The 16,783-nt window shown below is 30.6% G+C and overlaps 1 protein-coding gene across 4 annotated transcripts in view; it reads right to left on the bottom strand.

Moving 5' to 3' along the window:
- Positions 1 to 16,783, bottom strand: part of NECTIN3 (nectin cell adhesion molecule 3) — a 129,087-nt gene that overhangs the window by 58,000 nt on the left and 54,304 nt on the right. For 2 of the 4 annotated variants that reach the window (XM_088794427.1, XM_019711639.3), the window contains exons 6-7: positions 1,933 to 2,071; positions 488 to 572 (exon numbers count right to left, since the gene is read on the bottom strand). In XM_088794427.1, coding sequence (XP_088650553.1) covers positions 488 to 572; positions 1,933 to 2,071 — 224 coding nt within the window. Of the gene's footprint in view, positions 1 to 487; positions 573 to 1,932; positions 2,072 to 12,001; positions 13,805 to 16,783 lie in introns of those variants that run through there. The other 2 variants (XM_074332175.2, XM_074332190.2) reach the window with 1 other exon arrangement.

The raw sequence follows: 16,783 nt of genomic DNA on the forward strand, positions 1-16,783 counted from the left end.
GATATTCATGGACAGACTTTTAAATTGTAATGCAAACCTTTTGTTCGTAAATAAAGGAATGTTAAAATTTAGACGTTGAGTATACGGAAAAGAAACAAAAATAAAACACAGACTCCAAGGAGGAAAAGCTCTTCATCATACCCTACCAAAGACATTCAATTTTCCTACCTTTTATTTTATGTAAAAATGCATATTTTATAATGAATCTGTATATGAATAAAACTGTATAACAATAAATCTTCAGCCATAAGCTTTTAGTAAGAATTTGTACTCTTAATACTGCGTCAATTTGTCTTAGTGGCCATAACTTTTTCCTTCTTAGCAATTTGTAGACAAAATTTGATCCTCAATATGTTCCAGAAAAATGGTTACATATTATTATGCAATAATTAATGTACCATGACTGGATATTTTTTTGAAACAAATAATATACATTGCTTAGCATTTCTATTTCACTTTAATTTTAAGTATGTCCCTGAACACTTACCTGAAATAGAAGGTCTTTTTGAGGCAAAGGGGGGGATCGTTCATCATACATAGGAGGTGGTTTATGTGTGGGTGGAAGGTCAATCCTGCATTAAAAAGGTTTAAAAATGTGACTTCTACATTTAGCAAAACTTTAAAAAACATAACTAAAAGGAAAAACAATCAAGATTCTTAAATTTTGAGGACATTTTCCTCATATTAATATTTATATTAGTGTACACTGCGTGTTTAATTTAGCTCCTATTTCCGTTAGGTTATAACAGATGGTGAAAAAAGCAAACTGGTTTTAAAGGTTCCAATGTTGAAGACAATCTAGTCAATTCATATTTAAAGAAGCGACTCAAATAGAAGCATTTTGGGCAAATTATTACTAAGCCAGTAATCTAGTGTATGACCAATTTACTTATGTTTTACACATTTTTACATCTACCTGTGCCTGCCAACACTTTAAAGACAGTCAAATATGTGTGTAATGGAAGGCACTATCTCCAAAGTGTCATAACAGCGACTTAAAAGGCTATGTCTTAAAATAATAAAAAAGTTTATACTGTATTTTGGAAATACTTCCAAAACTAATTTTCAAAAGCATGGTCAATCTTAGAATATGCATCATGCAAATTAAGATTTTCAATCTACAGACCATTATAAATCTTACAACCTGAAACAAACAAAGGGATCATTAGGAAACCTTAGGAAATGCATCTCTTGATGCCAAAATGATCTAATCTATTTTAAAAGACCACAGTATTTCATGTATTTTAAACATTGTTGAGTTGCAAAAAAAAAAAAAATATATAAAATAAACGTATCCTGTAGCCCTTTGCATTTTAGAAAATAAAATTTTATGTATTCTCATACTTTTGACATTGGTCTTTTGATTCTACAGCAAAGAGCAATTTCAGCTTTATAATTCTATCTCAGAGATTGAGCCCAAAACACTGCTTTCTCTTCAAAGAAAAATAGGCACATTTTATAATTCACCAAAACCAAAATTCTTTAAGGAAAAAGCTTTAAAACTTGACGGATTGAATAAGTCTTAGCACTTGTAAGTTTATTTGTATCTATACATAAGACAGGTATATACAATCTGAAGAAACAAACTTCTAAGACTTTTTGTATCTGTCTTTCAGCTACATCAAAGACCTGCATTTTTATTCAAAAAGCAGGGCAATATAGAGTGCCATCATATTACCACTTGGAAAGCTGTCTAATGTACTGTAGGTGAAAAAGATGTCTAATATATTTGTCTCCAGCAGCCCCTTGACACTGTTTATTAACCAAGATGTAGTATGAGATGTTCTGATGAAACCATGGTCATCTCACAAAGATCTAACAATAGCTTTACTTTCATCCCTTAGACACTTTACGTATGAGTAGCTGTAACGATATAAATACTGGCACATACTGAATATTCATAGTTGAACACAGGCAAAAAATGTTACCTACACTTTATCAAGATAGGAAGGTCTCTTTTTTCGAGGAGTCAGCAGCACAGTCACAAAGACAGCGATGATGAGAAGGGCAAGGACAGCTCCAATTACAGCTCCAGCTATGGCGATGGAAGAGGTCTGCTTAAATGGAACATCTGTGAAGTAACAAAAATTAGGCTTTTCAGTTTTAAAGAGTTCTTCAATTTGCCTGCCCTAATTTCTACAATGTGCAAGTATGTTATCCAATAGCAAGCTTAGAGGACCCCAAACTTGATTCACTGCTTTTCGTAGCATTATGCTAACACCCTTCTTGCTTTTCAGATGTCACCTTAGCACTCCAGCTTTGCTTTTCTCAAGTTATGAAAACAGTATCTCCAACCATGTATCAATGAGTGAATCTATTCTCTATGGGCAAAGAACGTCTGGAGGAGAAAAGAAGACAGAGAAAAGGATGAAAAAACTTTTAAGTTCTTGCTCTAAAAGGTGATAAAAAAAACAAAAAAATTTCAGTATCCTTTAATAGTTAACCAACGATCTAGACATTTACCATTTTTATTCTATTTAAATATAAAAGAAATTCTATTGAAGAAACCAAAAATCTTCAAGGAGCAAAACATCAACAAAAATATCCCAGACTTAATAGTCAAAAGTGATACTGTAAAACTGAAAAGTTTGAAAAATAGAAGTATTACTAAAATACTATTATAATTTCCCTTGATTCATGCATTTAATAAAACATATGCTTAAGACAGTATCTCTATTACAAAGTTAAATGAAAATTCTTCCCTATCTCCTAGCTATATACTACATATCATTTCTGAATGCCAATTTCTCTTTCCCAGACTTCACACCACAAATTATATAAGAAATGATTTTATAAACATACATGTCACATAATTAAGTAACCTTATTTTGTTAACTACCAAATAAGAGAATTTACTAAAACTATTATAATTATATATTTTCAAATGTAAGTATTCTGGATATGACAAAACTATCAGTCCTTAATGTATTATTTTGACAATTTCAACCATGTTAAATCTAATCACTAAATTAGTTACAAAGGTTACAAAGTACCTTCAATATATACATTTTGTTTTATCCTTCTAACCAGTAAGAATTTCAGATAACATTCTATAAATAAAGATATTGCAGTTTGAAAGTTAAAAATTCTGCCAAAGGTCAATCAATGAGCAGTACAGAACACAAGACTGAAATAAGACTGAAATAAAGCTAGGTAGGGGTAGGAAAGAAGCTTTATGGCCTTACTGGGAGAGAATGGTTGTGACATCTGCTGTAGACTCTCCTTTTGGATTCGCTATATGATAATGAAGAGCTCTTAGTCTTCAGTTAAACTGACAATCACATACACTCTTAAATAGTTCATTACTGTTGGGATCCAGATGTGGCAAATTTAAAAGGAATTAAAGCACTATCAGTTTTGAAATGTTTCACCTACTTATCAGTGGTATTTCCATATAAATATATATTTTAAATATTTTCCAACTCTTTTTATTAAAATGTGAGTCATATGGTGCTTTGCATTGTCAAACATGTTTTCTTTCCAATTATAGAAAGTTCTTTAGCAAACTAAAAATCCTCGGTTTATTATGGGTCATTTCATTATTAGCCTCACTCTAGACTAAAAATCTTACACCAATGAGTACCAAGTAATCCATGTCAATAACCTTTCAAACACTGAGTAGAATCTAAAAATAGTAAAATACAATTACTTTAAACAATAAAACCAGCCCAGTAATTCAGGTTGTTACACTCATTTGCTAATACGTCTGGTTTATCTTTCTATTGTTGCTCATTGCTCTACATACACCCTACTATCTCCACTTGAATATATGCTAGATGAGAAAAATATTTGAAACCTAAACCGTCAAATTTTACTCTGCCCTTGTCACTGTGAGAGATTTGGGATGACTTAGGGGTAATCTTCTATTCTACACTGGTTACTTTCCCCACCTTGAAATTATAGAAATTATAGCTTTGTATTCAGTCTTTAACAATAGGACAACTGAAAACTATTCCGGTTACGTGGCCAGGCTTATTTGGCTAACGTCACATACCTCGTTATTAGCACAAATAAAAAAACTCAATGTGTCAAGTATGCTGCCTATCCCACACTAGTTATTCTAAAGGTTTCCCTTTAATGAAAATTTTTCTTTTGCCAAGGGATAAAGCAGTGCTGTGATTTTTGTCCAAGTGTACAGAATTTAAATTTTGAATGTTCTTGTTTTGATGACAACAGCAAAGTTAATACTATATTTATAGTAATACTTCTGAAATTATTTTTCAAAGTCAGGTTATTCTTTTAGTACAATTAGTCCAAATTGAGATTCTCAATGTACAGATTATATTCATCAAACCTCACAAGTCCTCCAAGAAAACCTTTTATCTAATCTTAGCAGTATTAAATTTGGTGGTGTTTTTAAGTCATACAACATAATCAGAGACTTTTACTATCCTAAAGTAATTCTCAACTCTGAACATACACAATTTTTAATATCCTGAAGTAACTCTCAAGTCTAAAAGATATAACTTTCTAAACATCTAAATTATGATCTATTTACCAAATTCTGTCCCATTAGTCATATGATTTCTAGTTCTTGGATTCTTTAACTGAGTTGACTGTATATATACTATGACATTTCCTGCTATCTTCATTTGGGCATATTTATTTCATATGGTTCTATTCACTTTTTATTCATATTTATCCTCTTTTTAGCACTAGTTTTCTTAGTATCAGAACAGGCTAGAAAGTACTGGAAGAAAACCTATTTACCAACTGGATAATCTACTCTATGTATGTAGGTAAATTATGTTAAATATATGAGCTATATTTCCTGTTTCCTGTTTTGATTCTTCTACTAATTGAGAAACAAGAAGAATATATTTAAGGATATAAACAGGTGATGAACACTAGTATGAAATGCAAAAGACAAGCTGAAACTTTTTACATTCAAGTCAAAGAATTTTGGTGAAAATTGAAAATTTAGCCCCAACACTGCCTCCCCCACATCCCTGCCCACATAATTTATATACTCTCTATTCTAGCTGAATCACTACATTAAGAAAAAAATTAAGTAAGAAAATACATAAAAATGTGGCATTTTTAAACATTAAGCTAGTTTACTGAATGAATGACGTGAAGTAACATTACCATCATCTAAGGAGATAATCTACTAAATCTAATTATATGCTTAGAAGCAGCAGAAAACAAAAAGACCAAAGTGTTGAAATATTTAGTATTAAAGGACTGGTGCATGTATCTCTCAAAACAATAGCTTCCTGTTATTACAGCAGCTATGTTTACCCACATGCATTGGAAACTCACCTCTAAAAACACAGAAATAGCATTCCTCAATACAACAAAAGTATACTGCCCATAATTAAAGATATGATACATATGTCTTATGAGGAAAATGTTCAAAAATCAGTTACAAATCATACCGAAAAAAAATTAAATGTAATAGATATAAGAAATAATTTTCATTACTTTTAGAAGAAAACATGTTATAGATACTAAACTGAATTAAAGTTTGTGTTTATTACTCTGATAATAAGGAATATGTGAAAGCTATTCAAACATGTGCTCACCTATTTCACATCTGAAACATTTTTAAAAATTAAATATTCTATACATTGTTTACAGTAATTTGCTAAAAACCATTTAAAATGGGTGAGTATTGAAATCTATAGGACCTTTTCACACTTACATTCAGATACCAAGTCCTAACAATTAAATGAAATGTTAAGTTTTGTTCCTTTTTTCACCTCTTGATTCCCTTCACCAAAACTTCAATGAGGCCATCCTGATTCACAGGCTACTGTGACACCCTACAAACTTACCTTTCCACCTTTTCTTTGTTCCCATAATACGTAGCACTGTGTTGCCAATTTTTCCACCTAATCTCATTTATTTTTCAACAGGCCTCTTTTAATACTTTTTAATATGACATCTAAGTCTTTATTTATATCCACCCAAATATTTATCACTACTTTTTAACAGAAGTCCTCTATTTGAATTAGGTTGGTTTCCTCAGCCTCTCATCCAATAAATATCGTATAGCAACCTAACACATGCCAGGCCTTATGCTAAGTGCTAAAAACGAAGGATGAGTTTTACATAGTTTCTGTCCTCACAATATAACAAAGTCCCCAAAGTGGAATCACAGAATCGATAAATATATTTTCCAATGAAATACAGAAAGAGATTATCACTTATCTGAAAAAAGGTGGGGGGAGAGGGCATTTAATAAAAATAAATCTGTACTACATAGTATCTAACACATGGATAGGCAATGGTAAGCCCCATGTGGTCCATGTGTCACACAGGGTATCCATAGTATTCTATGTGAAGTGTCTAGTGGGATAGTTCCAGAATGAAATCAATTACACAGTTCCATTTTCTCTTGGTTGTTCCCTCTTAGCACAGTCAGCATTGTGTGACAAATTACGATGTATGAGAGCTCAGCTAAATGAAGTAATAACTTGTTTAGAGTTAACTAACAGTCAAAAATGTAAAGGAGGAAAGACACGGGTGCCCTGTGTGACAGGTGAACATCTGACACATGGACCAAGTGAGGGTATCAGTGTTCAACCATGTTATATACCAGTAACCATTTCTTCCTAGTAAAAGTTATTCCTGCAAAGAATTGGCAGAATGAAGGTAACACCAATAACATAGGCACAAATAACAAAACCCAAAAACCATCAACACAAATATGTTATTCTTAACACACAAACTTTATCAATTACATTATGTCGTAAAACCATTGCAATCTAATCAGATGTGACAAAAAAAAAAAAAATCAAATACATTAGGACACCAACTAAAACAGAAATTTACATTCACTCCTAATAATAAATCTCACACTAAACCCATACTGTGCTGAAATGCTGTGTTTCCCAGAAAATAAGACCTAGCCGGAAAATGAGCTCTAATGCGTCTTTTGGAGCAAAAATTAATACAAGACCCGGTATTATATATTATATTATACGATATTATATTATCATATTATGTAAGACCGGGTCTTGTAGTAAAATAAGACCGGATCTTACATTAATTTTTGCCCAAAAGACGCATTAGAGCTGATTGTCTGGCTAGGTCTTATTTTCAGGGAAACATGGTAGTAGCTAAGGTGAGCGGTAAGGTTACTGTGATTAGCAAGACACTGAAAAACCAAACATCTCAAACAAGAAGACAAACTCTAAACCCAGTAGTTGGAAGGCAAATTGTTGTGGTCCCCAGCAATATATAATACTTCTTCCATTCTAATCTACTTGTTTTTTTCAGAGGTAGCATGTTAGCTATCATACCTAAAAAACAAGTATCAAAATATAATGGACCTGGAATCACACCTTTGAATCACTGAATCAAAAAGTATGAAACCAAGATTTTACAAAAGCAAATGAAGCACATTGAATCATGCGTTTTTTTTACATTATTTTTTACCACATTTTATTAAAATGTTTTAGTAAGAAGAAAAGTTAACCTTTAAAATGAAGCATACATTGTTTCCCCAAATATTATTGCTTTAGTGAAAAAAAATCAGTATTTTAAAAATATTTCATCAGATGTTAAAATTTCCTATTGAATATTTTATAATGCATAGAGCAAGTTTCTATAACAGCACATATATAACTTATAAACTTATACATATTAGGAGTGCATATTAATTTTTAGCTGATAGGTACATAAGTTTTTACCACTGATGTAGAGAAGATAGGTAAAAACAAAAATGTAAAGTTATGGTAGATACAAGATGATATAAAAAAAATATAGCCAGCAGTTATTAATCCTACAGGGGAAAGTTTCATAAAGCTATCATTTGAACTGGACCTTGAATATGTACTGGTTTCTCAGTGTGGAAAGGGGAGAAAAGGGAATTTCCAGCTAGAGGGAACAGCATGAACATTATTCAGACAGCAAAGCACATGGTATGGTAAAAGAACAGCTAACAGATCTAGACATTAAGTAATTTCCTGTTAGTAGATCTAGGCTTTGAGCATCAAGTGGCTGCTAATTGCAAAAGGAAAGCAGGCATTATGTGCCTTCTGATGGAAGAACATACCACCATTTAAGAAGTAATCTTGCCCTCAAATTAAATCTTGATCTTATCAAGGCTCTAGATTTCAGTCAATTATACAGAAAGTATAGAGGTGCAACTGGCACAATCCAAACTAGGAAACCATAGGACAAATGAAGTAATTTCTTCAACAAATAAATTACAAGGGAAAAATGGTAGTAGGGAGGCTGGCATGTGGAGAACACATAGATTAAAAGACACTGCAACCAATCACAATGTATGGGTCACATGCACATACTAACTAAAACTGCAAAAATAGGTGATTCAAAATTTGAACACTCACTAGATACTTGATATTAAGGAATTTTTCCGTATAATAATTATCTGTGGTTACTTAGTTTCGAACTGTTCCTTATCTTTTAGAGTTATATACTGATATACCTTACAGATGAACTATGGCAGGAAGGATTATGTGGGTAAGAGTTTAAATAAAACAAGACTGACCATGAATTGATAATAATTGAAGCAGGTACATGGAGGTTCATTTCATTATTCTATCCTACTTTGTGTAATTTGCCATAATAAAATATTTTTCAAAAAGGCTAAGGCCTCTAGGTCTAACTACCTCTGGCTTTTATATCAAACCATCCCACTTTCAAAACTAGGTTTTCCCTAAGATATTTCCCATAACTGAGACTGTGAAATTAGGTATTATGTATATATAGAAATATTATGCATGTCAGCAAATGAGGCCTTGAATTATTCTCAAGTTTTGAGGATTATTTATATTTATTCTATAATATGAAAGTCACTTTAACTGTTTCATCCATAGCGTCCAGCCAGAACAGCAGCTATTAACTTTTAAAAGGCAAGTGAAATAAGATATGCCAAAATTAAATCAAGTTTTATCTGTCTGAATTGAAATGAACATGATAAATAACTATTACCCAGATTCAAGAAAAAAAAAATTACTCCTAAGGGTATATATAGCAAAAGCTTTTGTAAACAATATTTGGTTTCAAGTTCTTGATTGAAATTTATCACTACTCAATAAAAAAGTATAGCTTACTGGAATATAAAACATTTTAAAAAACAGAAAAGTTGTGTATTGTATTCACGATTCCAAAGATTCTTTCACGCATGAATTAAACTTAATCCAGTCAAAACGTATATTAAAACAAAAACAAACAAAAAAACTGCTGCTTGCTCTAAAATAATTTAAAGTTTAGAAAAAATGTATTATAATTTTAAACGTGAGAGAGAGAAAACAGGAAGAAGGTTATTACAGTTAGAAACAATGGCATTTCAAATCAAAGTAGCTCACAAGCAGTAAGCAAAAAACACTAAATGCCAACTTAAAAAACATCTTATGAAATGTGTTAATTCCAAACTAAAAGTCAATCCATAAAATCTGACTTATGTCAAAGTCAAAGCAAAAAATAATTGCTTCAACATATTCAAAGCTTCAAAATAGTTGTCATCATTACAACTTTATAGGACTCCACTGTAAAAGCAATTTAATTACCTCACAAAGAAAACTACTAGGGCTAGAGAGACAAGATAATTCATGATTCTAGAGAAATGTGTGTGTGTGTGTGTGTGTGTGATAGAAACTAAATGGTTAATTAAAAGCAAAGTTTATAATAGCTAACATACCAACTTAGATGCTCCCTCAAACTTTAACTGTATCCTTAACCTGATAGTCTTATTTGGGTAAAGGAATAAAACAGGTTTTTAAATCCCACAAAACATCATTAAAGGGAAACTAATTATGTCTCTCCCTCTCCAGGCCCCACCCCCCGGCCCCGCCAAGTATCATGAGGATAAAGAAGGGAATACAGAGCCATAGGCTTCTTATAGAAATATGTCTCTAAAGAATTTAAAAACAAACAAACAAACAAAAACTTTCATTTAAATATCTGTATGACATTGGGAATACTAGCTAATAAGTAAGTTGACAAAAAAAAAAAAAAAAATCAGTACAAATTAAAATTCAATCCAAACCCAATATACTTAAAATTTGAGAAAGCAGCGTTTTATGGATGATACATTTCTAATTAACAAGTCAACAGGAAAAACAATATATAAATCACTCCATTCGAAATAAAAATTCAATATGGGTACTTCCTTTCTTATATTTTACATTGATTACTTCCAATTTCTTATATTTTGCATTGATTACACTGATTACATTTACATTGTGAGAACAACTTCTTGTTCATATATTTTGTTTTAGCATGATTTACCAAAAGCAAAAATAAAATTCAGATCAGATGTTTTCACATATAAAATTGCTACATTCCTCTCGATTTTTGCACTTACAGATTGTACTTCCTATTGCCCATTATGCTAAACATTTAGCCAGGCTTATCTTTATAAAAATTTCCTATATATGGCTATCAGAAGCAATTTAGAGTAAGTAGAACTTACTACTGGGAAACCTTAATGGTTTCTTTAATGTTAGAATTATCAAATAGAAACCTTTTAGGCACATGGTAAAATATTAAATCTTTCAACTATAAAGTACTTCTCAAACATCACGCTTAAAGTTAACCCCTAGCCTATTAAAGTTTTAATGTATTTTAATAAAAGTGACAGGAAAAAATAAGAGTTGCAGTCACCTCCATTATATTATTGAAATATTTTAACCCGTGTGAAAGAAAAACCTAAAGTGAATACAAAAATGAAAAGACAATTCAAAGGATATGAAAGAAATAAATATAAACATGGCAAAAATTATTTTCATCTTTTCTGAGTAGGATTTTCATATATATATGTATATATACACACACATATATATGCTGTGTACATCTGATATTCAAAAATTAACTTAGCAAAAATGTTTATTTTATACTATTCATGCTTACAAACAAGACTCTATGTACAGTAAACATACATAAAGCTCAAATAAACAACAGTGCAATGCTTCAGAAAGTCTTAAGCATTAGTATCACATTCTTAAAATTTTGAAATCTTTTAGTTTGCCAAATAGTTTAGATTAAGGGTAGACAATATATCAAATACTCACTTGCAGCCTTCCATGTCACCCTCTCCAGCCAAAAACAAAACAAAAAACCCTAACTGCACAATGGCCACAATACAAAAGGAAATTCATAATCACTAGATTTTTAAAACAGTTCTTGAAATAAATTTTAATTTCCTTCAGATTATACTCAAGCTGAGATTTATACAGTATTGTAAATGTGATTGCTGATTCATATAGCACTGCAAATTATTATTCTAAAAGATGAAGTATTGTTCAAAAAAAGCCACAAATTCACATCTTCCATGGTGGCCATCTTTGTTGTGGCCATATCATTACTGATAATAATAATTTTTTTAAAAAGTCACTTCAATCACAGAGTATTATCAAGAAGTTTTGCTTCCAATGATTGGACCAAAGAGTTTGTATATCAATGGTTAATTATATTTAAAACCAGATATTTTTTAACAAGATATCAGTGAACTTAACTGTATTCTTAACTGCTATTATAGTCTATATTGAGTGTTTGGAAAGAGAAATAAAATAGGTTTCTAATTTCCAGAAAATACTGCTAGTTATAATAAAGGAAACTATGTTATAGTCATTTAGAATAAAGCCTTCCCTACATGCAAAACTGTATGAACATGTTAGAACTTTGCATTATAAAACATTATTTTTAGATTTTACAAGGATCAGGAAGGGGTAATTGGGAGGGTAAAAAAAAAAAAAGTACCTATTTTGCGTTTTTGTTAACAAAATAATTTATTTAATTTATGATTCTCCTACTAACTTCCATTTCAATTCCCTGGCAAAAGACCTAAGGCAATTCTACACAGTCCTTTTTTCAAATCAATCATCAACTGAAAAAACATATTCTTTGGGCTTCAAAATAGTTGTCATTATTACAACTTAATAGGACTCCACTGTAAAAGCAATTTAATTACCTCACAAAGAAAATCTACATTTCAAGATTTAGATAACATTTTTTTTCCCAAACAACACATGATTTCTGGAAAGAATATACGTAATGAATTATATAACAAAAATGAAACAAAAAAACCTCAAGAAGTTTCCAGTTTTAATTGGAAAAACAAAAATCTTGAAACATACATACAGTTAGGAGGGAAAAAGGGATGGTATGCCAATATCCATCAGCAAGTGTAATTGGTTCTGTCATTCAGATTTTTCTCATTAAATCTCAAATTTCCAAGTTTATTTTAAATTTTACTTCTGTATATTTATCCGTTTGAACAACATCAATATTAAGTGACTAAAAGAAGTTCTAGAATATTTTTTATATAGATTCTTGGCTGAAACGTCTCATTTCTAAAACTGGCATTTTAATGCTACGTTACCCATGTTTATCCATATACTGAAATACCCTCTCTGCACTATATTTAACTGTGTACCATCTTTTCATTATTAGTCTTATATTTAGGACATAAAGCATTAAAACAAAACTACCACTTACTGTACCAAAATCCATTTCATATGACTACATAAGAGCTGTCCTCTGGAGATGAAAAACGTTATAATAATTATGATGTTTAAAAGGCATGTTTTTATTACTCTTGTATGTATTTTGGACAAAAATATTGAGCAGTTAATTATGCTCTTCCACACATTATGTTCACTGAGTTTACTACCACAGTTTTAGTGCAACAAAATACCTTTGAAAAGCCACTCTACAGTAATTATGGCAAGGCTCATTAAAATGCAGAGGTAAAGATTCCATTTGTATAGAAACTTAGAAGATAATGTTTGAAAAAGTGTTTTATCAGGTTGAATTTTTTTTGTATACTAAAATATATATAAACCTTTCTTGAATTAGTTTAATAGTCGATTTTGATGTAGTATCATTTAGTGGTGATAAATTTTGAGAGGTATATGTTTATAAACATTATATTTGAGATTATAATCTTAGGTAAACATTTAATACACAATGCCAAGGTAGTTTCCTTTTTTTTTAATTTTTGTACCAAAAAGTCATACATTTAGTGTTGACATTTCCTCTTACCTGTGTGCCTTAGACCAATAAAGTACTCTGCATTAAAATTTAAATCTTGAGACAGTAGTACAGCATTGAAAAAAAATTGTAAAGCAGCTCAGATACATTGAACTCAGATTTTACATTTTCATTTGTCAAATTAGAATATAAAAAGTAAGCTTGAAAATCAAGTTGAAAAAGCTTATTCTTCCTCAAGAAAAAGTATGAACAATCTGAAAAATGAACAACTAGTATGAATGAAACATTGTACATAGTTAAGTCACATTTAGTGGTTGCTAAACATACCACTCCCTCCTGGAAATTACTGAACCATCTACATGAGAAACTAAGTCATCTTCATTTTCGTCATAATGTTCATCACTGACGAACTTCATTCCCATTTTTAGATCTTCGTAATAATCCATTGGTCTTTCAAACCTATTGAGATTTTCTACATTGTTCCACTGAGTTTTTTCAGGCTCTTCTAAGTAGTCTTTCCGTATTAGATTGTTCACTGGATTTTTGTTTTCTTTTTTTACACTGTCTGGGTAAGAATCAAGCTCATCCTGTTGAAGAACATCTATTTGTGATTCTTTTTGCATATCTGATGGTGGAATGTAGTTCTTGGCAAAGTAGTCTCCACGAAACGTCCGTCTTCTCCTATAGCAGAATATTCCAGCCAAAACACTTACAAGTATTACGAAGAGAGCCCCACCCACTACACTAGCAATGATCGTGCCAATTGTGTCATCCTTAATTGTTGCCAAAGTTGACAATGGGAAGGGCAATTTTTTTGGTTCTGTTGCTAGATCCTCGATGTCGGCAGTTGAGGGATGCCATTGAACTGTAGGCTGAAGGGTGGTAGTAGTAGGAGGATCTAATGGAAACAGTAAAGATAGACAAGACACAGAAAGGCAAAGAATGTCAATGCAGGCTGATTCAGCAGCAAGTTGAAAAGACAGCACAGTTAATGAATATATATTCATAGTAACAATAGTTTTTCATTCTTAATTTGATTTAAGATTAGAATGCATTGGTACTTATATATTTTTCAAAAATAACAAAACTGACACTTAGTCAGCTACCAATGAAGTAAAAGGAATGAAAAATTATCTATGGTATAAATCCTAAATTATTAGGCATGATACTGTACTCAAAGAAATACGTTTCATTGTGTGTGTGTCTTTTTTCGATGAAGAGTATTACTTAAGTGTCCTACATATAGCTGGCTTAAGAATCATCATGCCAAAAAATTAAATAATATCAAATAATGCAAATGTGCCAGTAACACAAAGAAATAAAATGAAAAATTAAAATGTTTCCTTAATATCCATTTTTACCTAATACAGTTTATTTTTGTAAGATCTGAACTTATCTGTAAAAGAATGAAAAACTATAGAATCTTGTTAAGTGGCCACAGTATAAGCTGTTGTTGTAATAATTCTCTCAAAAATATTTTCCTTAAATAAAGAGAACTCTTCAATTTTTAAAAAGGATCTATGTGATACATAACATCATTTAGTAATTTAAAAAATAAAAAAGCATGCTGCAACTGTGTTCGCCAAATGGGTAATTATCAAATGAGACTAAAAAACAAAATGAAAACATGTTATAAACTATAAAATGTTATAAAAATGTCATAATCATGTCTATACCCCATGGGTAAGATATTTGAACATTTAGGAAATTGAAGGATTTCAACCATATCTGCAAAATTTAATGTCACATTTCTTTAGGATGGAGTCTCAAAAAAAGTAGCTAATATTTTAGAGAGAACATTCTAATAATACTTAAATATTAGATGCAAATGATCCTGTGTATTGCCATTAGATTACAGAGTAAATAGCCATTAATATTAAAAAGCAACTAAACATAAACAGTAAAAATTAAAGACTGGTTAATTATCAATTAAGTGGTATTTGTAGGTCATGTTACACAAAACTCTAGAGTTTGAAGAAATGATGAGGTAAAAAATTTTGAATTTCTTCACTGATAAAAACAAATGACCCAAATGGTAATCTCCTATAATTAATTTTTAAATGAGCAGTATTGATAGAGCTTTTAAAAAATGATTGTTAGAAAAATACTAAATCTACATGGGGTAAGTTACTCTAAAATTACAAGCTAAAGAAAAATACTTACTGAGACAGGTTTCATCACGGAATGCCATATATATAGAATGTGGTAAAAATTTAGCAAGTATAGTATAAAATTTAATAAGTACAGTATAACTAATTTCCTAAATGAGTTTAAACCAATATAAGAGGCAATCCTGTCAAGTACCTTGAAGTGAATGTTAGTTATCATATTATATGTAAGTAAATGAATCAAGAAAGAGTTGTAATTTGTAAGAACATATTCACTAGCTGAACAAATTTAATCTTAAAAGAAAACAATTGTGGAATTGTAGGATCATTTCTAGTACTAATGTAGTAAAGCCTCATATAATCCAACTTCTCAGAACCAAGATATTAAAGAAATAAAAATTAATCAGTTGTAAGATAACGCATGTATTTTCTGAAGGGGAAAGACTAATAGAAAAGTCAAGTTTTAAATATTAAATGTCATCTTTACAATGATTCCCAAAGTATTACAATAAACTTGCATCAGCATGTTTAAACAAAAGTACAAATCACTTAAGTAATTATTTATAATCCACACATTTTTGTGCACATAAAGGTTTTGATAGCTCTTAATGAAATGCTATCTTTCTCAGAACAGTGCTTTCACCATCTATAAGATATGATATATAACTGAACATTTTTGTTAAATGTCAAAAAAAATGAAAACAATAACTGACATTTCCTATTTCTACTTGCAATGTTCTTTATGTGAACATAGATGGATATCTAACTAACAAAATACAGCCCTCAGAAACTATCTAACTGAAAACAGAGAGTACTAAAAAAACCCTTTTTAAAAATCTATTATTTGTCAGTGGTGCTAGAAACTTTTTAACTTACCATCCCCTCATCAACCAGTGTTAAAAATAGCATAGCCTCACCATTACTATGATTCCACGGAAGAGGGACTACTATTAATACTTTATTTTTTTACATTTTAAACAATGGATATATGATAACACATATAAGACATTTATTAATGTTTTCTAATTCTTGCCCTCCTCCAAGATAATTACAGTGAGAATCACAATTTGTGTAAGGAGACAGAGAACTAGTATTTTGTAATCACCAATAGCTACCTATTTATTGTGATTTAAAATCTTTCCTAACAGCATTCCTTATTTTTTCCATCAGACAATATTTTTTTATATTCTTTGCTGAACATAGGAGTATAAAACAAATGTAATGAACTAGTAGACTCTGAGTTCACCACATTTAAATAAAGAACTTCTTAAGCTTCTTTTTCAAATTAATGACTTTTGTCAAATAGGAAAACAATCCAGTAAGGTCTCTGTAGCTTTAAAATATATTTTAGCATAATTACTATGTTAAAAATTGATTTATTTTTCTTTTAGACTTTATATGAATTGTTTAAATAAACAAAATCTATGAATTTTAAAATTCAAGGCTTGCTAAGAATGTGTGGATTCTTAAGTCTGATAATATGTCTGGATCCTAAAATCAGTATTTGAATTCAAGATTTGCATAGGAATATACTTTGAGTTTTAGGCATGGGGAACTTACATGATACATAAAAATTCACTTCCCTATTCTAAAAGAGAAGAGGTATCAGGAAAAAAAACAACAAAAACCACAGAACAAAACTACTAGAAAAATACAATTTCCAGCAGTCAGTTAATATTGGACAGAGTCACTGCACTCCCATTAGTAATAATTGAAGTTGAATACTGCAATCTTGAATCAATCACCTCTTGTCCAAAATCTTATGCTTC

The sequence above is a fragment of the Rhinolophus sinicus genome, chromosome 17, assembly GCF_057876585.1.
Source record: "Rhinolophus sinicus isolate RSI-liver-muscle chromosome 17, RSI-T2T, whole genome shotgun sequence".
Taxonomy (NCBI): Eukaryota; Metazoa; Chordata; class Mammalia; order Chiroptera; family Rhinolophidae; genus Rhinolophus; species Rhinolophus sinicus.